Source organism: Barbus barbus (assembly GCF_936440315.1).
Source record: "Barbus barbus genome assembly, chromosome: 17".
NCBI classification, from domain to species: domain Eukaryota; kingdom Metazoa; phylum Chordata; class Actinopteri; order Cypriniformes; family Cyprinidae; genus Barbus; species Barbus barbus.
The window spans coordinates 2,348,142-2,373,497 of record NC_136745.1 but is presented as its reverse complement, the minus strand read 5'-3'; the positions used below and the strand labels follow the sequence as shown (position 1 = coordinate 2,373,497).

At 35.7% G+C, this 25,356-nt stretch overlaps 2 protein-coding genes across 4 annotated transcripts; both read right to left on the bottom strand.

Annotated features, from left to right (window-relative positions):
- Nucleotides 1–174: 174 nt before the first annotated feature.
- LOC306883775 (uncharacterized protein) lies at nucleotides 175–20,707 on the bottom strand. Its single transcript, XM_079439254.1, has 7 exons — nucleotides 20,244–20,707; nucleotides 17,463–17,613; nucleotides 16,739–16,882; nucleotides 13,703–13,834; nucleotides 5,209–5,415; nucleotides 3,835–3,960; nucleotides 175–1,095 (listed from the first exon to the last, which is right to left on the bottom strand). The coding sequence occupies exons 1-7, from the start codon at nucleotides 20,333–20,335 to the stop codon at nucleotides 868–870; spliced, it is 1,080 nt and encodes a 359-aa protein (XP_079295380.1). The 5' UTR covers nucleotides 20,336–20,707; the 3' UTR covers nucleotides 175–867.
- On the bottom strand, nucleotides 5,842–13,695 carry LOC306883774 (uncharacterized protein). Of its 3 annotated transcripts, XM_079439252.1 has the most exons (11): nucleotides 13,437–13,695; nucleotides 12,839–12,913; nucleotides 11,743–11,832; nucleotides 11,502–11,636; nucleotides 11,263–11,414; nucleotides 11,021–11,157; nucleotides 10,604–10,697; nucleotides 10,187–10,513; nucleotides 9,501–9,678; nucleotides 9,284–9,411; nucleotides 5,846–9,055 (listed from the first exon to the last, which is right to left on the bottom strand). In XM_079439252.1, exons 2-11 carry the CDS (start codon nucleotides 12,858–12,860, stop codon nucleotides 8,723–8,725), a joined length of 1,596 nt encoding a protein of 531 aa, XP_079295378.1. In that variant the 5' UTR covers nucleotides 12,861–12,913; nucleotides 13,437–13,695; the 3' UTR covers nucleotides 5,846–8,722. The 3 variants fall into 3 exon arrangements, with proteins under 3 accessions (XP_079295379.1, XP_079295378.1, XP_079295377.1); XM_079439253.1 differs by lacking the exons at nucleotides 12,839–12,913; nucleotides 13,437–13,695 and adding an exon at nucleotides 12,320–12,553 and having other exon boundaries at nucleotides 5,842–9,055; XM_079439251.1 differs by lacking the exon at nucleotides 12,839–12,913 and having other exon boundaries at nucleotides 13,437–13,682.
- Nucleotides 20,708–25,356: the final 4,649 nt, after the last annotated feature.

Below are 25,356 nucleotides of genomic sequence, written 5' to 3'. Positions count from 1 at the left end.
AAATAGTTGTATCTCAGACAAATATTGTCCTATCCTAACAAACCATACATCAATGGAAAGATTACTTATTCAGCTATATGAAAATATAATACTGGATATTAAATATGCGTTATCAACATATATTCTGTTGTATCTGAAGAGCCGAAATACAGCTATTAGCAATTTCTTTCTTTAATATAACATGTCAGTGTTTATTTAATATATATGAGTAAAAGTTTAATCAAAGATTTTGGATGGTTAAAAATTTTGGGGACAAACATCTACATTAGTAATGCAGTTTTATCAAAACAATATTGCTAAAAAAACAATTCTAATGCATTTTAATAACACATAAAAACATGACCTATTTAGCATGGGCTATGTGCAGTAAAAGCACAAATTCAGAGATGAACTTTATTGAATGAGATTACAACTGAGCAAATATCCTGGAAAACAACAAACAGTTATGCATTAGGAATGAGCTCAATGTAGGGAAATGCATTGGCCACGGACTTCCTTATCGTCAAAGGTGCGCAGATTCTTCTTAAATCATTTCCTTCTTAAAGTGTATTGTGTTTCTGTAATAAGTCAGTTAATATTTTGCCACAAAGTCAGTTAACATATTAACAAGACCAAATAAATTTGCTTATAAAGATTAGGGTAGTTTGAGTTTCATGTTTTCAGTCAGTGAAGTGGTTCAGATTTATTTACACAAGTGCAGTTTCCACACAGTCATTGTACAAACACAGTCCTTTCAACAAAGAATAATACAATAAAAAAATAAGAACTTCATATAAATAAAGCAGTTACAAAGGAACTTTTGATTTTTTAAAGATACAAAGTAGCTTGTGTAGATTTGTTTAATGTGATGGATGGCTCTGTGGGTGCTCAGGGGAAGTCCAGCTGGCCGTGATGTTCACAGTGTTTGGGACAGACGTATCCGCCGCGCTGCTCGTCTCTGGGCTTTCTCCTGTCTGATCTGGGCCGGTCCTGCTCGTTGTTGCAGCGATGCACCAGAACCGGGTCCTTCTCGGCTGGAGACTTCTTCATCAGCAGTCTCTGGAGAATGCGTTTGTCTGAGCGCTCCTTCTGGAAATCATCCTCGTACACCTTCAGCTGAGAAAACAAACAAGATGACATTTAAAACATATGAAATATAATAAATTACTTACTAGATATTACGTCTTCAACGGTGTAATTGGATTATTGTACTAATTACTCTCGCTAAAAAGCACTGCATTACTTATTACTAATTACTTTTAAATGCACAGATCAACCTTGACCAGTTGAACATGAAACTGATCTTTTATTTAAATAATATAAATTATTCTTGAACTGACCAAATAATTTAAAAGGAGAAGGTTACATAAAAAAATTAACATTAGCTAAATTTTGGTGTTAAATCCACTATTTTTATATTAAAATCTCCTATACAATATTCAATGCAATTACATCAGAAGAAATTAATTACATTACAGAAAAAATCCCCTACTTTACTCTTTCAGGGAAACATAATTAAATTACAGGGATTGATTATTTAGTGATGAATTGCACCCAACACCGATCATCTCTTATGACATACTCAACATCACATCTGCATTTATCACAATTAGTTTTACTTGGAAGCACCAAACCTCATTTCATTTTGCTATAAGATTTTTAAATACAATGGAATGGAAATCTTTGACATGGAAATCAGATACGCGTGACCTGAAGTGACATACACAGGTGACAACATTATGATAAAAAAGAGATTCATTTCCTCATAGAAACAAATACTGTACCATAGAAACCTAGAAACATAGAAAATATTCATTGAACTTTTTCATCAACTGTCTGATATTCTGCTTGTGTTCCATAATCTTTGCATTAGTTCAATGGGTGGTTGTTAAAAGTGATGTGCTTTCCTCAGGCAAGGTCAGTCAAATACTAAGTCAGTAGTTGACATGTCAGACCGTTGAAGCAAACATTTAACAGTGTCACAGGGCTTACCTTTTTTTACACTTTATTTCAATAGCCTACTTTATACATTCTACGAAAAGTACATTTGCAACTAAATGGCAACTTACTCTCATTAGAGTACTAGACTGTAAGGTTAGGGTTAGTGGCATTAGTATTACAAGTATAACAAAGTTACTTATAGTTCAACCAAAAATGAAAATTTCCTCAGGTTATTCCAAACCAGTATGAGTTTCTTTTTCTGAAGATATTTTGAAGAATATGGGTAACCAAACAGTTGATTGTTATCCATAGTATGGAGAAAAAAAACACTATGGAAGTCAGTGGGGACAATCAGCTTTTTTCTTTTCTTTTTTTTCTTCTTTTTGTGACCCTATATCATAGTACTGTGACTGCTCTCATTAGAGTTACAAACGACCTGCTTTTATCATCTGATCGTGGTTGTATCTCTCTATCAGTGCTACTGGATCTTAGCACCACAACATTCTTTTAAATAGACTAGAAAATTATGTTGGCATTAGAGGAAGTGCACTGGCATGGTTCAAATCGTACTTATCTGACCGCCATCAATTTGTGGCAGTAAATGAAGAGGTATCATACCAATCACAAGTGCAGTATGGAGTACCTCAAGGCTCAGTAGTTGGCCCCTTACTTTTCATGCTTTACATGTTACCCTTGGGAGATATCATTAGGAAACATGGTGTTAGCTTTCACTGTTATGCTGATGATAGCCAGCTCTTTATTTCTTCGCGACCTGATAAAACTTACCAATTTGCAAAACTAACGGAATGTATAGTTGATATCAAAAACTGGATGACTAGCAATTTCTTACTGCTAAATTCTAAAAAAACAGAGTTGTTAATTATTGGACCAAAAACTTTTGCATGTAATAACCTGGATCACTGTCTAATACTTGACGGCTGCTCCGTAAATTCTTCATCATCAGCTAGGAACCTAGGCGTACTTTTTGATAGCAATCTTTCTTCGAAAAACATTCTAGCATTTGTAAAACTGCATTTTTCCATCTTAAAATTATGCTCTATGCTCTCAATGTCAAATGCAGAAACATTAATTCATGCATTCATGACCTCGAGGCTAGATTATTGTAATGCTTTATTGGGTGGTTGCTCTGCACGTTTAATAAACAAAATGCAGTTGGTTCAAAATGCAGCAGCTAGAGTTCTTACTAGAACCAGGAAGTATGACCACATTAGCCCTGTTCTGTCAACAATGCACTGGCTCCCTATTAAACATCGTATACATTTTAAGATATTGCTAATTACCTACAAAGCCCTGAATGGTTTGGCACCTCAGTATTTGAGTGAGCTCTTATCGCATTATAGTCCTTCACGTCTGCTGGATCTCAAAACTCTGGCCATTTGATAATACCTAGAATATAAAAATCAACTGTGGGCGGGAGATCGTTTTCCTATTTAGCGCCCAAACTCTGGAACAATCTACCTAATACTGTTCGGGAAACAGACACACACTGTCAGTTTAAATCTAGATTAAAGACCCATCTCTTTAACCTGGTTTACACATAACACACTATCGCATTTCTATTATTCAAATCCGTTAAAGGATTGTTAGGCTGCATTAATTAGGTCAACCGGAACCGGGAACACTTCCCAAAACTCCTGATGTACTTGTTATATTGTTAGAAGAATGGCATCTACGCTAATATTAGTCTGTTTCTTTCTTATTCCGAGGTCACCGTAGCCACCCAGATCCAGACTGTATCCAGATCAGTCTCCAAACAGAGGGAGATGAGTGTGTTTGATAGGAAGCAGTGATTAGGCAGTACCATGTGCCACCCGGTGGTGTAAGCCTGTAACAGCTGGTTTGTGTTGAGTGTGTTGAGTATGTTTGAGTGTTTGAGTGCTCTCTGGTGCTCACCTGTTCCTGCAGCAGCACCATCTGTTGACGCATATCTGCCTCTCTGCGCCGCATACGCTTATTCTCCTGCAGCATGCGCTCATGGTCCTTATGCTCAGTTTTATAATCAGCCTCGTAGATTTTAGTCTGTGGATGGATAAAGTCTATGCAATTACAACATTGTAAAAACATCTATGTTTTTATATAAAATGGCAAAGAAATGCAACTTACACTCTTAAAAATAAAGGTGCTTCACAGCGATGCATAGAAAAACCATTTTTGGTTCCACAAAGAACCATTCAGTCAAAGGTTCTTTAAAGAACCATCTCTTTCTTACCTTTTTATAATCTAAAGAACCTTCTTTCGCCACAAAGAAGATTTTGTGAAACAGAAAGGTTCTTCAGATGTTAAAGGTTCTTTATGCAACCATTTAGATAAAAAGGTTCTTCTGTGGCATCATGAAGCACCTTTATTTTTAAGAATGTACATTACTTAAACTATTACTTATATTAATCTTAAATTATACCCCCAAATTAACCTTTGTCCTCATTTCTAAGTCACTTTGGATAAAAGCATCTGATAAATGATTAAATGCAAATGTAAATATTTTTACCTTCTGTTTGCCTACTGTACTAATGTTTAATGTTTAACTCTATAAAGCCTACTATGTCATATTTTAAATGCCTCTGAATTATCACCATGACAAAACCTGTTGCACACAACTTTTGTCATCTGTTTGAGGAAAAATAAACTAAAAACATCCACCTTGAGTTCACGATTCACATGTCTTTTTGCTGTGAAATCTTTACTGATTTTTAAACAGAAGAATTTATTTGATATTGTCAGTAATATTTCCAAATGAACACTTACTGGACTGAAGCAGCTTGAATTTACTTGATTTTCCATAAATCATTTTTTTAGAAAAATCAGTGAGTCTCAAATCTGATCATCAGGTATTTGAGGAGCATTGATTTGTTCATCTCTCAATCATCATTGGATTGCATTACATTATATGTTTTGATCATATAAATATCATCTCACAAAGACATATTATTGGAGATATAGGCTAGTGATGATGACTGATATTTATGTTATGTTTACATGCAATTATATTTTATTTTACTTTTTTGCTATAAAAATATCAGCAACTGCATCGAATTGTATATTTTTGCTCAGTTTGTGTCTCTGAATTTGTAGGAAAATATATATATATATAAAGGATGAGCATCATATTCTCTATTTTATACTGTATTAGCCATAAAAACCTGATGTATCAAATATATCACATATGCATTTTTTCCCCCACTATTTTGTCTAAAGTTCAGGGTTTGCAGGGTATATTTAAAAGCCTCTTTTCAAAATGACATTGAATGTTCTGATCACATGATAGCTCACCTGACACCGCAGCGCCTCCAGCTGTTCTTTAAGATCCTGAACTTCTCTTACAGGGTCAGATTGTGTCTCAATTCCCATGCCAGCCAGTCTGAGACTGGACTTTGTGCCCAGAGACGCAGGAAGCCCTGGAGTCGACCGCACATCTAGGGATGGCTTAGATGAGCCCTGGACCAGCTGAGAGTCTGAGGAGCCACTGGTATCTGGGGTCTTCCAAAGGAGAAAAAGTCAATAAACATGTTAAAGGATAGTCACATAAAACACTATAAGTAGCTGATATGATGCTGTACACAGCAAAAATATGTTGGGAGATTTGTCACCATGGGTGTTAAAATTATCACTTTCCGGGTGAACATACAGGTCCATCTTTGCTAGTGTTAAAACAACACTGATGAAAGTGTTTATTATTCAAACACTGCATTAGTGTATCATTTAACACTCAAGGTGTTGAGAAATTATCACTCTTAAGTGTACACATTTAACACTTTATGGTGATTAATCACACAACCCCAGTGTATTTGTATTATGTTGATTTAATGTAAATAATGTAAATACTTATTTTAAAATGGTAATGCAGATGAAATTTAAAAAATAAACCTGTAGATATTTTTCCAAAAACCAAGTGACTATGAATTTATTTGAACATAAACTTTTAATATATCAAACATACAATTGAATAAAACAGCTCTGTTAATGCAATAGCAACTTAATGGTATGAAAATACACGTTCATTATGAGAAATATTTCTTAAATATAAATCTCTACTGAGTTTCAATTCAAACAAATTCATTTTTTTTGTAAAAATGTAGAAAAATGAGTCAGCACCATAGGACATCTGTACATGTTGATATACTATGTCAAATAATCTGCAAGGACATTTTCAATAGAAATTGACTCAAAAGTTTTTTAACAAGTAAACATACACTGCAATAACATCTTTAAATTGAAAATACAACAACAATTTAACATGTCATCTTTAACTCATCAATGTTAACCATGTCTGGTTTAAAAATATACATTCATTCTGATAAAATATACTATTCCTTTATAGGCTAAATAATCACATAAATCACTGTGTTTCAAACAAGTTCATTTTTTGCAATTATGTAGAAAAATGAGTCAGCACCATAGGAGATCTGTGCATCAAACAAAGAAATATTCCTTAAGTTGTCTTTGTTCACTATCCAAACATGTTGAGATGCTTTGTCAAATAATCTGTAGGCATGGACCTGTTCAATAAACGTAGACTCATAGTCTTTTAACAACAAGAAAACTTGTTCTCTGAACAATAATATATTTAGTATTTTGCTGAAAACAGGCATTTCGTCAACAATATCAGAACACACGAAAAGGCCAACTCTGTACTCTGCTCCAGAGCATTTTACCCACTTTGTATGTCGAATTTCAGTTTGAGAATCAATGCAAAAATGTTCAGAAATCTCTTCAGAATTATCCAAACACAGAAGTTTATGTACCTTCACTGGTCCTGATTGCAGAGAATTGTAATTCATACACTCCCAGTGATAGGCTACAGCAAATTGGTGTTTTTTTGCCAAAGAAACAGTCAAATTCTTAAAGTTCTTTATGCAGTTCTTAAAGAACTTATGTTTGGCCTCGAACCTCATTGACCAAACATGCAACAATGGACCAATTCTCCGAATACAGCGAGGATAATGCAACATAAAATGATGCTTAGGAATTAAGTTTTTGGATGGGTAGAGCTCCTTAAACAGCTGATGATGGTCTTTAATGAGGTGTTTCAAAAACACAGTCATACCCTCTGTGACTGAGGGGGAGAACACAATGTTGATGACCTGCAAAAGCAACAGTAACAAATACCAATGCAGGTTTCCCTGAGGAATAACGTCACCAAAAATCAACGGTATGTTTGTTATTAAACAAAGAGTTTGTGCAGCATTTAATCCAATGCCATTACCTTCACAGTCCAAGTTTATTTTAGTAGGCCGATTTGCTCTTTCCATGTGACCATAGTTAAAGGCATAGACTCTGTTCAGCAGGCTTTCTTTTGAAATGAATTTGTTCTTAACCATATAATCAAAAAGAAGTCTCATCTCATACTGACCCACACCCTCTAAAATATCGTGCATTATATCAAAAGCAAAGTTTTCAGATACATTGAAGTATGAAAGTGTATTGAGTATGCTGTTGCGCTTAATTCCATGTGAAGATGTAAGAGTTGGTTCCTTTGAAAGATCAGCATAGTGTTCCTCATTAAGAATCTTTGTTCTCAATATCAGCCGTGGATCATCCTCTGAAAAAACTTCTTGAGACAAAACTTTGTCAATCAAGCATAAGCGGCAGAAATAGTTTGCACTGAACGACTCCATAAAACCGAGAATTGAGTGAATGCCCAAGTTATCACCGGTGATTTGTGCAAGTGTACCCCTTACAGGCATCTCGCAGAAAGGGACCTTTATTCCTTCCGTCTCTAAAACTTTCATATCATCCACAAAAGGCTTCAATATTGAATCTATTCCATACTTTTTGGCATCTTGTGAATGGAACAATGACACCAGATGAATGTTCATTAGAGTTGAATTTACTTTTGGTGGAAGGTTACGGAGAATGAAGTACAGACAACCAAGTTTATGAATGCCTTTTTTTGATCCTAAGGGGTTAGCGGCTTCAAAATCGTCGTAATAGAGTTGAATTTGTAGAGCAAATCTGTGACTTGAAAACAAGGGGTGATTTTTAAAGTAAGTTCCATCACAGAAATCTTCAAAAATGTCACTTTGAGTGCAGTCCTGCATGAAATCACACACATCAGAGTTCTTAAAAATAAATTCTAATGTTTTTAGTATTGGTATATAAATAAATTTATTGTTAACCGGGAGTTGCTCATATGCGCCTGTTTGTCTATTTCTCTTGGTGTCATACCTAATGCCTAAAGGCACCTCAACTGGCTGCACTATACCCCACTTTTTATAGAAATACCTTTTCAATTTGTTGTCTGTATTTAGAGCACTGAATGGATTATCAAAACTTTCAAAAACATTCTCTAAACTTTCTCGGCTTGGATTATTTTGTGGAACGATGTTTAGGACTTTTTCCTTGAGGTTACACTTTAAATCATCGATGAAGTCTTCTAGGCTTTCTATTGTTGAAGAAACAACAGTATTTGGTACATTACTTGCCATCAATTTTGAAATAATTGATGCACACATATCCAGGCTTTGAAACGAGGTTGTAGGTTGCTGTGGGCTATCAGGTGTCTCATATATATGGTCAACATGCGTCTCTTCAATAGAAGGTAACTCTGGAGCCTGTGTTTGATGGCTGGGAGCTGCATCCGTTTCTGCATTATCCTCATCTTCACAATGGATATAATGTAAATGCTTCCGAAAACCAGAATAGGTGGTAAACTGTAAGTTGCATCCCTCTTGTGCACAAATCAGTCTCAGCTTCTTTCCTGGGTACATGCCATGAGCTAACTTCAGGTGTCGAAACAATTTAATGCTTGTACCCAGCAAAGACTTGCAAATGAAACATCTTCTCATCATGTACTTTCCATTAAACTGTTTAACAGTTTTGCTCTCAACTCTCGAGTGCGTGATGATTGGCTGGACGTGCTAGGATGGATTTTGTAGACTGTTGTCTGGATAAAGGTGAACATGTTGCTGAGAGATGGGTCATATTGTGCACCAAAGACAAAATGAGCTTTAAAAAGCTCATCAAAAGCTCCAAGTGAAGTACTTGCTTGACAGGGTATGAGATTCTTGTCGACCACAATGTAGAACTTAAGCACATCTGCTTTGGTTTGTCCAGTGGCCAGAAGATAGGGCTGTCTGTCCTCCACCTCTGAGAGATGGTCCTCCAAACTTCTGCAGGACTGATTAATAACAATATAAAAATTACTTAAATGCCATAAATTCTAGCATACATTTAAAATCAGAACATAGTATATTTACCACAAATTTAGACTCTTAAGAGAAAATTACATCTTTGAAACAAAGAAAAACCCTACATGCTTTAGTTATAACAGTTCACTATTCTTATGGTTTGGTTTAGAGTTATGATATTTGCTACGTTTAAGAAAAAATCCAGAACATAAGCTAACCTTTTCAAATTTCAGGAGGCGACCAACAGCATCTCTTACACTGATCTTGGCTGCTCTCTTTCTTCCAGAGGGTTGGGGTGCAAGGAGGTGTAACAGCAAAAGCAGGGAGGCTATGTCACTATCCCATTCTATAATTACATGACACAGAGAGCACATTTCGTTAGCTTTCATAAATACAATTTGTAGCATTTTCTAGAGAACTGTTAAGTACTTTTACCTTCATTACTGTTGTCTCCATTGTTTTTTTCAGCAGATTTCAGTAGCTGTAGCAGGAATGCAGATGGATTTAGAGTTTTTGCCTCCTTAATCACATTTTCCTTGAAGGAGGTATTCCACTTCTCTAAAAATCTGGATGCTGTTTCCAGGCCAAACATCAAAGCAAAGTCTTGATGAATCTGAAGAAAAAACAGTGTGCTTACAGTACCAAATAATGACATCGGAAATTAGCACTGGTAACATTTTAGCACAAAAAAAGTGTAGAGAAAAAAAAAAAAAAATTCCGATGTTTATAAATCATGTACTGATCTACACTGATATGGCACTTAAAGATATGCCCCATTCATAACTGAACAGTGAGTCAATGCTCACTGTAGTTGTGTTAAATATGGTAGTTTAAAGTTGCAGTGAAGTCGTCAACAGATTAAGTCCTGATAAAGGGAAGCCAATCATCAACATGGGCTCGTATTCAGGCTATACTGAAGATTAGAGCAGTACAATACATTGACATTTTCAGAAATGTGAATCAGTGGTTTGCAACCTAAAATCACAGGTTTGCAGTGATTTTAATCATCGATTAATTGTTAACATCCATAATTATAAGCAGTCCATATTAAGTGAAGGTTGCAGCAGAGAAGCTAAAATCTAATACTTTGGATTGTTAAGTCAGCTAGCATGAATACTCACCAGACCCTTGGTGTCCCGGAATCGAGGAAAAATGTGAAAGATGGAAGTGGACTTCTTTGGGTCCTTTACAATCTCCTGACGGTACTGAAAAGTTTCTTTCATCTTCCAGAAGATGATATCACGATCAGTGCTGTGTTTAAGCAGTGAGATTGCTTCTTGGCAATCATCACCTGTTAGCTGATCTGTAAGGCAGATATTTTCCTCCATTCCAGGGCCACAAGTTATCTCATTTGATCGAGAGGGCATTTTACAACTAGTGTTTCTCTGAACCGTCTTTAGGCGATTCATAATAAAACCTGTGCCTCTCTGTGCGTCATAGTATTGTTCCTGTTAAAGAGACAAATTTGGGTAAAACAAACACATAAAAAAAGCTAAGATTTTAAGTTTCAAACATCTTGAACAAGCAGAGATACTTACATAGCCTGTCTTCCCTGCAGGATCTTTTAGGTTTGGAAAGAGAGTAATAATCCCAAGGGCATACATCTCTCTTGTGGCCTTAAGTGGTATCCTTCTGCAATAATAAACAATATACCATGAAACCAAAACCTAGTCTATTCTGTTCTGTTTACTTGGGGTAAAAACAATAGCATCTATAAAAACTGTTCTTGGTACACTTGGCATAAAAACAATAGTAATGTTACAAATATTCCAAAATTGATGTCTGTTTCTCAGCACAAACGGATTGGATCACTTTAGAAAACATGGGTTAAGCAACTAGATTTTGTATTTATTTAAAAATAAATATTAAATATTTAATAGTGTTTCACAGGCAGGGTCACATTTGAATAAGTTGGAAGTACAGTGATCTGTACACATTAAATGAACAAAGCTTACCCTTCTTGTTCAGTCATGTGTGCAACCAATATATTAATCATCTCCTTTCTTTTGGATGTTGACATATTACCAGTGTCTTTATAGTGCTGCATCACTTCTACACCACCAGGTTTGCACTTAAGGATGTCTTCAATGGTCTAAACAGACAACACCAAAATGTACACATTGTCTATAGAACAGCATTTTTTGATAAACTGGAGAACATTTTCTTTAAGCTGGGTTAGATCCCTTGTCTTACCAACCTCTTTTGCAAGCTTGGAATCATCCAACATGGGTCTTTTGGAAGGGAATGCAGATGTTTTGTTGCCTTCATTGCATTCAGTAAAGGTTGAAGACTTGCTGACAGAGTTCCCATCAGTCAGAAGAGGGGACAACTCATGTGCAGAAGTGGAATCTGTATACAGTATACAAATATTACTAGCAAAAATGTAAACATCACCACAATTTTAAAATAAGACCAAAAAAGTATAAACATAATTACCATCATTAGTATGTAAACTAAAGCACATGCCCCTTTCAGCAACAAGTTCAGGAAATACATCCACGTCCACTTCTGTAGAGGTGTCATCCGTTACCTTAACAGGTGTCTGTTCTCGAATGGCAAATGCTTTTTTTGCTGTAAAACAATAACTTCATTACTAACCAAAAAAAATGATTTATCATTAAGACATCAAAGTACTTTGTGCATTTACTGTATAATATAGCTTCATTTACAGACTTACCTTCAGTGACAAACTCCAAAAAGCATGGCTCTTTGAGTTTTACATATTTTCTAGTGTCCATGTATTGGGTTCTTGCCTTTACTGTCCAACCTGTAAAAGTTAAGCAAACTTGAAATGACATTTTATACAAACAAAAATGACACGGAAAGATAAAAATACATAAGATACAAATTCAAACAGAAAACTAATAAGAATTTAATTAGTCACCAAATGCATATGACAACATTACAGTGTGGGCACAGGCGTTGGTTTATGCATTTGCCAGTGGGTGCTTGTCCTCCATAGGAAAAAGCTAACTAACAGACTCAATATATTCACTATAGGTCACTTTGTTTTAATACAGATTCTGTTTAATACCCACACACAAGAACTACCACTTGCCTATGCCAATTGTCAAAAGAATTAAAACTTTATATTCACACATAAGCACTAAATAAAACTTTAAAGCTAGAACTAAGTTGTACAGAAATACTCTCTAACTTCAGGTCACTCACTAATGCACATCTGCTCAACTAATAATACAAAATAAGACAAAAAAAATGCCTCGTCGGCGTCGGGAGAAACAAAACCTGTTTACCCGGGCTTGAGTTGCTATCTGTCGGATGATGCAGCGTTTCCCTCCCGTATCGAGCACGTTTTTGCGTGTCTCACAAAGAGACGTTTTGGGGCACTTTGTACATACGCGTATGTTATCAAAGTACGTTACCACGAGAACGATGCTAGATAGAACATACAGAGCGTTCCGCTCTTAAGATGTCATAGGCCTAACACATGCGCACATTGCGCAGCGCCGCCGTTTCCTCCGGTGCTCAGCCAAATCCGTTAGTGCTCGAGCTATTATAAACTTAGTTTAATTATAATAGTTATTTCAAAACACCAGAACTAACCCGTAGTTACTGGATGAAAGATATATTCGGTCTTATAAAGGTTGGGAACCCTATTAACGATACTTTCGCCACATTATAAAAACATATATGAAGTTAAGTTTCACCATCTAAATCACGCATAATGTCGGTATCACACAGAAAATACTAAAGCTGCAGCATTTATTTAACAAAACGATTAAAATTAGCACAAATAAAATTAAGTCACTTACGTCTATCTCCATCGTCCTCCATTAACGAATTTAGTACGTTAGTCTCACCGCTTCACTTTCAGTCATGGTGCTGTCCTACGAATGGGGGGGGGGATAAAATTACAGTATCTTATCATTTAAGTTACTAAGTTATACGTTAAAATGCCCTTTAAAATGGACCAACAATTCTTTATATCTTAGTTTAGGCCTAACGTAACGTTACCGTGAAATGGTAAACTCAAGATGAACGGCGGATCAAAAGAGCGCGAAATTAAACTGAGGCAGAAAAAATTAAACTGAGGCAGAAAATGCTGACAGAGTTAAGTCAACCACATACCTTACTAATTATCAATATTATGATATTTCAATACTTATTTTAATACTTAATTAAAGACGAATATGCAGTGTCGACTTTGTGTAACGGTTAACGTTATTTGTGATAAATTAGAAATAACGTTAGGCCTAATCATACCTTTGACTGCCAATATTTGGATAAAATGAGGCAAATAATTAAGTTATTTTTCACACAAACAGTATACAATTAATTCAGTTTGTTTTAGTGATGATAAGTTCATAAATCACACGTTGATAAGTTAATAATACTATAGGCCTAACTTACCTTGCTTGGAACCGTTGTTTGCAGGCAAATCCTTAAAGACGATGTGTGTAGTCATGGAGACCGAAGAGCACATGATGGGCGGGGAGACTGAAAACGCTCTGCACATGCGCAGATGTTGATTATGTGTGAACACCCAAAGGAAACACTGTGCATTATCACTAAACAAGTGATAAAGCATATAATATTTGTAATTTAACACCAGATTTTATCACTAGCTGCCCAACACTAGGTTTTTTATCACTTAGAAATTTGCTGTGTAAGCTCACCTGAGTTCCTCTAGTCCACTGCTGAAGGTCTGTTTGGTGCAGTCGGCTCTCCAGCAGTCTGATATACTCCTGCAGATGCTGGTTTTTCTTCAGTTCCTGCATCAGTGTTTGTTCATAATATTCCCTCTTGTTCTACAGACACAAATACGAACATGCAAAAGTCTCAGTGTCTGTTCATGGATCTGCTTCTGAATCAGAGCGATTCACAGCAAAACACCTGTTATACCATGGTGTACAAAAAACAACATTGGTGTGCCGCATTTAAAAATAAATGAATTAATATAAATACATAAATAAATAAAAGTTCCATTAAGAAACAAAATACTGTCGAACTGGAAGCTTTTTAAGTTGCACAAAGAAAATTATTTCTGTCACCATCAGGTTATTCTTGCGCCATGTGACTTTTTTTATCACGCACACACACACACACGCGCACACACACACATGTTGGTTTTTGTGGTTTATGGGGACTCTCCATAGGCGTAATGGTTTTTATACTGAACAAACTGTGTGTGCTATTGCCCTACACCAACCCTACACCTAAACTTAGCCCTCACAGGAGACTTTGTGCATTTTTAGATTTTCAAAAAAAACACCATTTAGTATGTTTTTTAAGCCTTTTGAATTACGGGGACATAGGCAGTGTCCTCATAAACCACCTTCATATTGTAATACCTCTGTCATACCCATGTCATTATACAAATTTGTGTCCTCATAAACCACATAAACATGCACACACACACACACACACACACACACACACACAAAGCTGTTTAGGAGAACATTCATGCTGATTTCTTTCCTATACAACAAATGCATATCAACAACAGACAAAAGTAATCAGAAAAGTATCATGAAAGTAGTGAAAAAAAACACTTCTTTTTTTTTATGTGAAAAGTGTGATTATCAGAAGATTTTCAGAAATGTCGAAGTCACTTATTCCTTAAATTTTGGAGGCTTTAGAAGATTTATATAGTTTATATAGTGAAATAATGTGTATGACTTGTATGGACTACTTTGATTATACTATAAAGATGCCTTTTGTCCATATTAGAGCCTGTCAGCTTGTAACTTTATGCATTCGCTATATGAAAAAGACCAACAAGAACGCTGTGCTAAATAGCTCATTTTTTATTCTACAGACAAATCAAATGAGTTTGGAATGAAATGATAGCGACTAAATGGCAAATTCAATTTTGAGGGAACCTAACCTTTAAAAGATGTAATAGTTTGATGTAGAACTTCTGAGGATCTTACAGTATAATGTGATAAATATGACATCAGATGCTTTTTTAAATCCCTAAATAGCCACCTAAAGAATACATGAAACCTTTACAGCAAAAATGGTAAGAAGATGATTCTTTACTGAACCTGAGGTTCAGAGTATGTGATATGTATGTAACCACAACCTCTAGCATTTAGTTACTTGTAATTGACCAACCGCCTTCCTAACCTAGTTTAGAATGACAAACACTTGGCTAACCACCAGTGCAACCAAACAACCCTCTGCAGAGGAGATCTGTCCACTGGCAGACCACAAGGGCCTGGACCTCATCCAGCTGTTCATAAATCCACCCTCGACTGTCTTTAGCGCTGTGTTATAGGGCTTTAGTGTCCTGGAGCGTGTGAGCTTCATCAGGGATCAGGGTTATCCTGCAAAACAGCCTCATAGTCCCGCCTCTCGACCATGCAGAGCAATCATCTGAACTAATTACTCCACTATCCTCTGGCTTTCTTCAAATATAAAGCGCTCCAGATGTAATAAATCAGGTGAGAGGTGATTCATCACACATATTGCTTTTCCCATCTCACAGAACCAGGGCACCTATCATCCCAGCTAATAAAATTATGCTTTCAGAATGTTTTGCTAATGTTAAAGTTAAGTTATGGAAATGCTATTTCTGAATGTTCTCTGAATATTCAAAACGTTCAGTTTCTCGTTTATGCAAATGTTAATAATTCAGGCATAATTCAGTTTTATGAATGTGCAAACATTAAGGGAATGTTACATTTGAATGTTCTCAGTAATATAAGAAGTAGTAAAAAAGAAGTAAGATGTTAGTTTCAGAAAAAAAAAAAAAAACGTGCCATGTTTTCGTGCTGCTAATGTTTTACAAACATGAATGCTCCAATAATATTACTGGAAGAACATTTGGTCTTGTATGGTCTTTAATAATGCTCAGTAAAACATTAGCACAGAAACATTATTTATGCATTGCTCATGATTTTTTCTTCTGAAACATGCGTTTTTTAAAAATGTTGCTACATTCAAAAGTATGTTCCCATAATCTTTACAAAACTATAAAATGGAATGTTCCCTTAACATTCACATAACCAAGAAAAAACACCTTATTTGGAATAATTTCTAAACCATAATTCCATAATCGACCAAACTTACAACCAAAAATCTGATTGGCTAATAGGACTGTTGCTGCAGGACCAACACGCATGCATTGTGGCACTCTCGTGAACGCATGTCGAAGACTGACACGGAAGAGAAGAAATTGTTGAGTAAAGTCATCATATTTGTTTTCTTTACACACAAAAAGTGTTCTCGTAGCTTCATAACATTACGGTTGAACCACTGATGTCACATGGACTGTTTTAACGATGTCCTCCTTACTATCGTTTTGTGCCTTGATCGTGGAAGTTTCCCTTGCTGTCTATGAAGGGTCAGAAAACTCTCAGATTTCATCAGAAATATCTTAATCTGTTTTCTGCACATGAAGGTCTTACGGGTTTGGAACGACATCAGGGTGAGTAATTAATGACAGAATTTTCATTTTTGGGTGAACTATCCCTTTAAGATTCAGATCAGGTGGAAACAGCTTCACAAAATACCAAAAAACAAAACAAAAACAACCAAAAAAACATGTCCAACTAGTGGAACCGGACTGTTGGCTCAACCGATGGCAGACTGTGTTGCTAGGTAAACTAACAATATTTGCAATTCTGTTTAGAGACAGTAGAGACACTAAAAATACACACTTGGCTTTTGAAGCAGAAGAGATTGAGAGCGTGTTTCTGCCCACATACCTGTTCATGTTCTACTTTGAGCAGCAGTCGGCTGTTGAGCTGTTTGAGGGCCCTGCTCTCCTCCTCGAGGGCCGCTACACGCTGCTGGAGGCCCACACTCGTGCTGTGATAGATGTGATCCCACTCTTCGTTCAGCTTCATCAGCTTGACACACACACACAGTTGCATTTTTACATCAGTGTGGGGACTTTCCATTGACTTTGTCGAATTTTTTTTTTACATATTCATTACATAATTTTTTAGTCCCTTTACTAATCCAGTGTCCATATAACCTACTGTACTATGATTGTAGGGACATTTGATCGCCACAAAAATCCCCACAGCCAAATCTGACTTTTTAACATGCAAATAGAGCGAAAAACACTATTCCCTTATTTGGTCTAAGTGTGACACCTTCTGGAGAAACTGTGTAACAGAAAGCATGTTTGTTTATTTCGAATTTCAATTAAATTAAATTTGAATTCAATGTTCTGAGCTTTTTTTTTTTTCTTTGTAAGGTGAATTTCAGAATATACAGCACTAATTAGAACTAACAAAAAGGTACGTTGGACTATAATATAAACAGCGTGGTTCATGGATATGGAAACAGAAAGCATGTTTGTTTTCCAGTTGATCTAAATTTATCTATTTTTTCCAACTGATGTTTTAGTTTGTAGTCCAGCTATGTAGCTGATTCTGAAAATTGAGATGTAAGGGTGAAGTCACAGCTGGTGGTTTATTCTACCTCTTTGTTGAGTCTACGGAGTTCAGTGTTTTTGTTGAGGAGCTGAAGCTTCTCCTCATCAGAGGAGGTGATTGACATGCTCTCTGTGATGAGGGTTAACTGCTCCTCGCCAGAGAGAAGAGACTCCCCCTGTGCCGCCTCCTCCACTGGCCTACAACACACACACACACATTAGTTTTTATGGTTTATGGGGAGTATCCATAGATGTAATGCCTTTTATACGGTACAAACTGCATTTTCTATCGCCCTACACCAACCCTCACAGAAAACTTTGTGCATTTTTAATTATTTATAGTTCATTAATTTTCAAATAACAACAACAACAAACCTCCTTCTGAACAATTTATAAGCCTTTTGAATTACGGGGACACCAAAAGTGTCCTAATAAATCACCTTTACATTGTAATGCCTCTGTCATACCCATGTCATTATACAAATTTGTGTCCTCATAAACATTCCTCTTTTTAACATTTTAGGATCTCACATTATTATTCTTATTATTAGAACCACCATTTACACATTTACCATTTAGACAAATGCTGGCATGTTTACAATATTTCACCCTATTTTTAACCTTGTTTTCTCACAGGCTTCCTGTTCTGTAGGTTCCTTTCACTTTTGAATATCCCTAACCTTCAAATATAGCTGCAGGCATGTTTAGAATTTAAATAAAACATCATGAAGACCCTTATGATGTTGTTTTCCTCATGGGGACATTTGCATATCCAATGCTTTTTGTCAGGTTTTGTTATTCTTGTGAAGATCCTCTTGAGAACAGCTTACATGAGACGGGCCAAACCACACATATTACATGTTAATACAAAGTCATTATGGTAGTAATTACAATTAGTGTGTGAAGCTGCTCCACAAAATAATTACAAATTAAATACATCAGTACTATATACCTGTAATTACACTGTAACATGAGAATTTGTGAACAGATAACGAGAAGCTAAATCAGACAAATCGCTAAAGCTAAAACCTCTTTTTCTTGAGAGCCTTGTTCTTTTTTTCTTTTTTTTTTAGCCATAGGGAACAGCGCTGTGCTGTCATTGCTGTTGTGCTAATACAGTAATGGGCAGATGGAGAATCTGAAGCAGCACAAATAAAGTCATGGATGTTATGCAAATGTTCCCGTAATTCATTACAGCCTCATGATGAATGTCTCATGCTAAGCTGTGACAAAGTATGAAGTAATAAAAGTTACACAAACACATCACCAGGCCCTATAAAAAAGAAAATGAAAATGACTCTAAAAGCTCTATTACTATTGTCCCTTCCTGTGAGACTTTGTGTTTCTTTCCCCTCAGGATGTCACACAAATAGATCAAAATATGATTGCACTTTACACAATTCTCACGCTTACATGCATATTACTAGTGCATTGGTTGTTTATTAGTATTAATAATGCACATATTAATGCCTTATTCTGCATGACCATATTTTAGATCCCTTTTTAGTCACTAGTCAAGTCAGTATTATTTGTATAGCGCTTTTAACAATGCAAATTGTGTCAAAGCAGCTTTACATCAGCTTGGATGGCTTTATATCAGCTTTACAGTATTTAGACGGGAAATAGTTTGTCGAAATAGTGTCATTCTCCTCTGGCCAAACAAAAGATCCATTTTAGATCCCTACACTACTAACTAGCAGCAAACTAGTAGTTTTCTGAGGCAAAAATCTTAGTTAATAGTTAGTTAATGATGAGAAATGATCCCCAAACTAAAGTGTGCCCCAAAATACATGATTAAGTCAATAGTCAGTGTAACTCTGTATTAATTCATTGGTGAAACTGTCACTAAGGAGTCATATACACTCTTAAAAATAAAGGTGCTTAGTAGGTTCTTCACAGCAATGCCATAGAAGAACCATTTTTGGTTCCACAAAGAACCATTCAGTCAAAGGTTCTTTAAAGAACCATTTCTTTCTAACATTTGTATAATCTGAAGAACCTTCTTTTGCCACAAAGAAGCTTTTGTGAAACAGAACGGTTCTTCAGATGTTAAAGGTTCTTTATAGAACCATTTAGATAAAAAGGTTCTTCTATGGCATCGTGAAGCACCTTTATTTTTTTAAGAGTGTATGTGATATTACAGAGTAAAAAATATGATCTCTACTAAGAAATCACAGTACTTTTGGGTTACACTTTATCTTGATAGCCTATAGTTAGTGGAATGTCTAAAGTGGACTAAGTACCTTTGTAACTACACGTCAACTAATTCTCATTAATTTGCAACTACATGTCTACTAACTCTCAGTAGGGTAGGTTTAGGGTTAGTAGAATAAGTTGACATATACTTGCAAAAATTCTCATAGTCAGTATATTGTGGACCCATTAAAATAAAATGTGAGAAGATATTAAGCAGACGGTCTACTAATACTCTAATCACTGCTAGTTGACATGTAGTTGCAAAGTTACTTACTGTTAGTAGAATGTCTAAAGTTGACTACCAAAATAAAGTGCTACCTACTTTTGAGTATCATTAATATATATATATATATATATATATATATATATATATATATATATATATATCATGGTTTGCAAATATAGTAATTACAGAACCATTGTATATGTCATTTATCTACCAAACATGTGACTCTTTGGAATACTATTGTACGAAAATAAAACATTTCACTGGCAAATTATTACAAAAATAGTCCCTACTTCCTGTTTAAAGTTTTCTGCTATAACAAAGTGAGTGTACTGTCATATAACACAATGACAGCTGCTGCTTACGTCTGCTTAAACTAAAGAGAAGACGGTGTAATAATACGCACTCAGACTGCAGTTCATTCTCCTCCTCAGGTAAAGAGCGCTCTTTGCTGGAAGAGTCCTCTTCTGACAGTGACGACTGTGAAATTCCTTCCATCACTCTTTCAAATCTGATTAATAGCTGCAGTTTAATCCTCTTGTAGTCTTTCACTCCTAAATCCACAGCGCGTGTAACATGCACAGCAGCTTGCTAATGTGATGTTATTCACTGGAGGGGAAGTTCAAATATAAACCCCTTCGTTGACATGCAAGACATCACGGAGCAGGAAGTGATGCTCAGTCTGTCACAATAATAAACATATCCTAGCTCTATGACCTTTATAAACTAATTACAGTATAATGGGAATAATTCATTCAGCCAAATGCCTAGCTCAAGAGTGTGATTTATGATTTAAAAGTGTGATTTTATACGTTTTAAGGGTTACTAGACTGAGACAGAAAATAAGGAAGTGATTTGATGGTGAGCTGCAGGGAATTTCCGCTTCAGCATCATCTGCTCTCTGTGGGCTTTCTGAAATGCTGCTACTATTAAAAACCAAACCATGACGTCTCGCTGTTAACACATGAGCGAAAGGACACTGGGGGGTTGGGTTTCACTTCCAGAATGTCTGTTTACGCGCACTGTTAACTAATGTACTATGGTAACTATACTTTCCACCAAAATAGTTACAGCAGTTACTGTTACTACAGTAATAGTGTTACAAATTCATATGAGATGCAATATTCTTTCAGTTTTGTACTGTATGACTTGTATGACTGGAAAATACCAAGTTCCCTAGATGAACAGTTCTGTTTTTGCACCAAAATGCCTAGATAATACAATCTTCCCTGTGACAATTTACAGTTTTCAACAAACTAACAGATATTTTAGTGGAAACTGTGATTATAAAATGTATATGTACTAAAAAACAGGAAATAATAATTCAGCACACAAATAAAGTGAAATCTAAAGGTGTGTGTAAATACATCTTCTTGCAGCTTTTACACAGACACCATCCCAGACAGCAACATAGTTTTGGCCCAGATCCATCCTACCAGTGTTGGGGAGAGTTAAAAGTAATGCATTACAATATTGCGTTACTCCCTAAAAAAGTACCTAATTACGTTACTTAGCTTTTTATGGAAAGTAATGCGTTACATTATTTTTGCGTTACTTTTTAAATATGAGCAGGGCTTGATTGTTTTAATGCAATAAGTTATATTTATAGCAAATGTAAAAGCCCTTTCACACCAAAAAGTATAATGAATACACCTCAGGATGAAGGAAAAGTAAATTCACGTCTGTACAGTAGAATGCAGGAGAAGAGGGTTCAACACTCTTCAGCAATAAACAAAAAACAATGAAGCACAATTGTTAGTTTATCTAAAGTCATTTTTGCTTATTAGTTTGGTTGAACTGGATCATCAAAGGTCAGCAGCAAAGACATTGGTTAATAAAATGGGATTAGATACATTTGTGTTGTTTAACATTTAAGTATTGCAGGTTTGCATCATATTCTGAGTTTGCATTTCACTGTTTTAATTCATTTTGATGAATACTAAATCAGTTTTTTTGCGAGTGGGATGAATTAATGCATATTCACATTTAGTCTAGAACTACAGTAACAGCACGACAGCGCACTGTCAGTCAATAAAATGGGAAAAAAGTAACTGGGTTTCTGTCTGGGATGTTTATGCTGCCATGTGAATGGTGCCATGATGTGACAGAGCTACATTTGTTTATTGTAATAAATAAAACTGTGTAAACTGCAAGTATTCAAAGGGTTCACACAATGACCATGTATTTTCATACTACTGTAATATAATACTCTTTATTATTTATGAATTGTACAGATTGCTGTGCACAGTATGCATGAGATACCAGGATTGCTTACAACACTTGTGCAGTAGTACAGACATGGCTAAAAGGAAACTGTGGAAATAATTTCAGGAAATTATGATTTTTTTCATGGCCCCAAAATACTGTATATAAGGAAAGAAACACTATTTCTAATATTAAGTGGCAGATTTGCTGTTTTGTTGATTAAAAGTCATGTAAAAGAAGCAAGAGGGGTATCTTACTCCCTGCCTGCATAACATCTAAGAAATAGTAATAGAATTTGATTAAACCTAAAGTATTTGTTTTCATTTTTTTTTTATTTTTATAACTGGACACTGATGAATAAACATAATAAGATCATGTAACAATGTAGCATACTACTGTCTGAAAATGTAAAATGTGTACTTTTCATGTTTTTGGCAGCAGCAATTTGTACTAAATGAAAATAGCATATAGTGATAGATAGCACTATGTATAAGTAGCAATATTTTTTATACTACTTATTGCAAATAGTGGGAAAAATATGCACCTCAGTACTGTAGTAAATTATAAAACAGTATGCAAATAATAACATATTGAGTGTAAATGATCATTTTTATTAGAATTATTATATTGATTCTGCCTTATTGGGGCAATATAAGCCCTCCCCACACCTACCCTAACCCGATACGATACTTTATTTTCAACTTTTTAATTATTACCTACATTTTAATTGAACATAAATGCCTTTCTGATAAGATGAGAGATGTGAAAAGGGAGAATTACGAGTTCGGCAAAACTAGGGTCGATCGTGTCATAAAGATTGCATTAAAGGGCTTTATCATCTAAGCTACTGAAGCCGTCGCTTGTCGACCGTATTTTGTAGTGTTATCCAGCCCAAACACATGTTGGTGGGTGGAGTTAGTGAAAATATCTTCTGCCAACAAGGCTGGCTATAGGCACTTAGTGTAAATAGACACACGGCTTATTTTTACAGACTGTAGACACAGTATGCAGTAAGAAGTATGCTAGTGATTCATTGTGAAAACTGCAGATGAGATGTGGGAGATGGATTAACACACTGGCCACATTACCGCCCCACTGGCCACGCTTCCTCTATTCATTATGACTGCACGCCATCAGTGTATTGCTGAGTCCAGCATTAGTTAGAGCATTAGCTCTAGTCAGCTGAGGGTGAAGGAAGTGCTTTAGCAACGGCTTTATTGACCCAGTGTGCTATCAGGACCAAGGACAAAATGTGCTCTGAAATGGAACATCCTCCCTTTGCTCTGAAACAGAACAAAACTGAAGGACAAGGGTGATGACTTACAACTGCGCTGTAAGGTTTGCTTGTTAACTATGACCTTGTGCTTCATCAGCGTCAAAAATCAAAGTCAATCAGATATAATCTATAAATCTTAAATATATGATAAATATATACTATAGACTTATAAATTAAATATATTTTTGAAATGGAAATAGTTAGTAATATATTTATATTCATTTAGTTATATTTAGTCACATATTTATTTTTACCCTTCATATACCAAAATAATATTTCATAATCAAAATATATTTAAAAATGCATTTCAGGGGCAAGAAAATACTCCAGTCTTAGAGTATAGGCTTAATTTAGTATTTAATTTTTATTCAAATGTGTTATATGTTCACTTGCTTTGTGGGGGACTAAACTAATTATGGGGACTAAACAGTCCATCCTTGGTAAGACCACAGTATTTCTACTGGATGGAGGGAGACTGTTGATGAAATCCAGAGCAATGTGTGCCCAGGGTCAGGACAGAACAGGGGGAGAGGGTTCAGCAGACCAACAGTATGTAAACTGGAGGCATAGACCGAGTATGTGCCCATAAACCCAGTGGATATCCTCCACCATGACCATAGTGCTAACAGTCGGCAGGCAATGGCCTCCTCACTTCTTGGATGAATGATCCCACTAAAGCACTGCAGAGCAATTCGCCAACAGACCTGCCAGACAGCCCCTAGGCACCTCAACTCCATCCCAGGCCCACTTTACACGGTCCTCGCTACACCAAGCAGCTCCCCCCACCATGCAGGCCAAAGGAGAGAAGGTACAGGGGTGAGGAACACTGTCCAAAGCAGCGATGCACCATAATAAGGCCTTGGGCTTATACCATTCCTGGAACTTGGCTGTTAAAGGGGTCCTGAACTGCCTTTGTTTTTTATTTTGTACTGTTTTCTGAGGTCCACTTATTTAACCCAGGAATTGTTGCAGGTACTGGCCAGTCAGTGACAGCTCTTAGATTTGCTGGATCCATGCGTATGCACTCCACTGAAATGATGAACCCAAGAACAGTATCTGTTCTAGAGCTCCTGAAGACAGATCATGATACGCCGCCTTGACCCGCGTCACCAGACCCATAATCCTGACCGAACCAGAGCTGACGTAGCTGGCCTGAGAGTTCAGAGACTCAGAGAGCAACCAGCAGAGCATCCGCTGTAAAGTCTGCAGAAGCAGCAGGGGAGTAAAATACTCATTTTTACTCAATACTCAATAGTCATTTTACTTGAGTACTGTACTTATGTATTATTTTAGGGGAATTTGTACTCTATTCAAGAACAATTTAAACTAACTACTAATGCACCAGACGTAGTGCAAATAAAATCAGTGGGAATTCGGTGAGAATGATTGCTTTTTTAAATTAAATTCAATTACATTATTTAATAAAAAAATTGTTTAAATGATCATTGCATGTTAAATTAATTGTAAATCATGTTTGGTGATGCTCTTACCAGGGAGTGGATCAGTTTTATTATAATGTATTATAATAACATATTATTATAATGACATACTGAGTAACAATTAGGACTAATTAGTCAACTAATTATTTTTTTCATCTAAATAATTTCATGATTTGCTCATTAATTAATCTAATTAATTAGTCACAAATAAATATATATCAATTTCTGTTATGAAAAAAAAAAATCTAAATGTCTCAAAAAACTAAAAAAATATATATATATATTTTTTCTCATTATAGATATTGAATAAGCAACACAAAAAGTGTCCTTTCAAAAAGTAAATGTTTTAATTGTATTTCCTAATCAACAACAAATTATTTTCTGTCTGGAATATGTCTCTGGCCTCTGCATCACATCAGGCTAAAGGGATAGTTCACCCAAAAATGAAAATTATTTAATCATTTTCTCATCCTCCATCCTAGATGTATATGACTTTATTTCTTCAGACAAACACAAATAATTTTTTTTTAGTCCATATAATGCAAGTGTACAGAAGCACTACAAAAAACACACAAAGAGAACACAACGGTCAAGTTATT

Coding starts and splice junctions, on each gene's coding strand:
- LOC306883774 (XM_079439251.1), bottom strand. CDS start 13,614: ATGCTTTATCACTTGTTTAGTGATAATGCACAGTGTTTCCTTTGGGTG. Junction 11,833..13,436: donor AAACAACGGTTCCAAGCAAG/GTAAGTTAGGCC, acceptor TAACTTTTACAG/GTTGGACAGTAAAGGCAAGA. Junction 11,415..11,501: donor TAGTTTACATACTAATGATG/GTAATTATGTTT, acceptor TACTGTATACAG/ATTCCACTTCTGCACATGAG.
- LOC306883775 (XM_079439254.1), bottom strand. CDS start 20,335: ATGGAAGGAATTTCACAGTCGTCACTGTCAGAAGAGGACTCTTCCAGC. Junction 17,614..20,243: donor GAGAATGAACTGCAGTCTGA/GTGCGTATTATT, acceptor TGTGTGTTGTAG/GCCAGTGGAGGAGGCGGCAC. Junction 3,961..5,208: donor TGGAGGCGCTGCGGTGTCAG/GTGAGCTATCAT, acceptor ATCCATCCACAG/ACTAAAATCTACGAGGCTGA.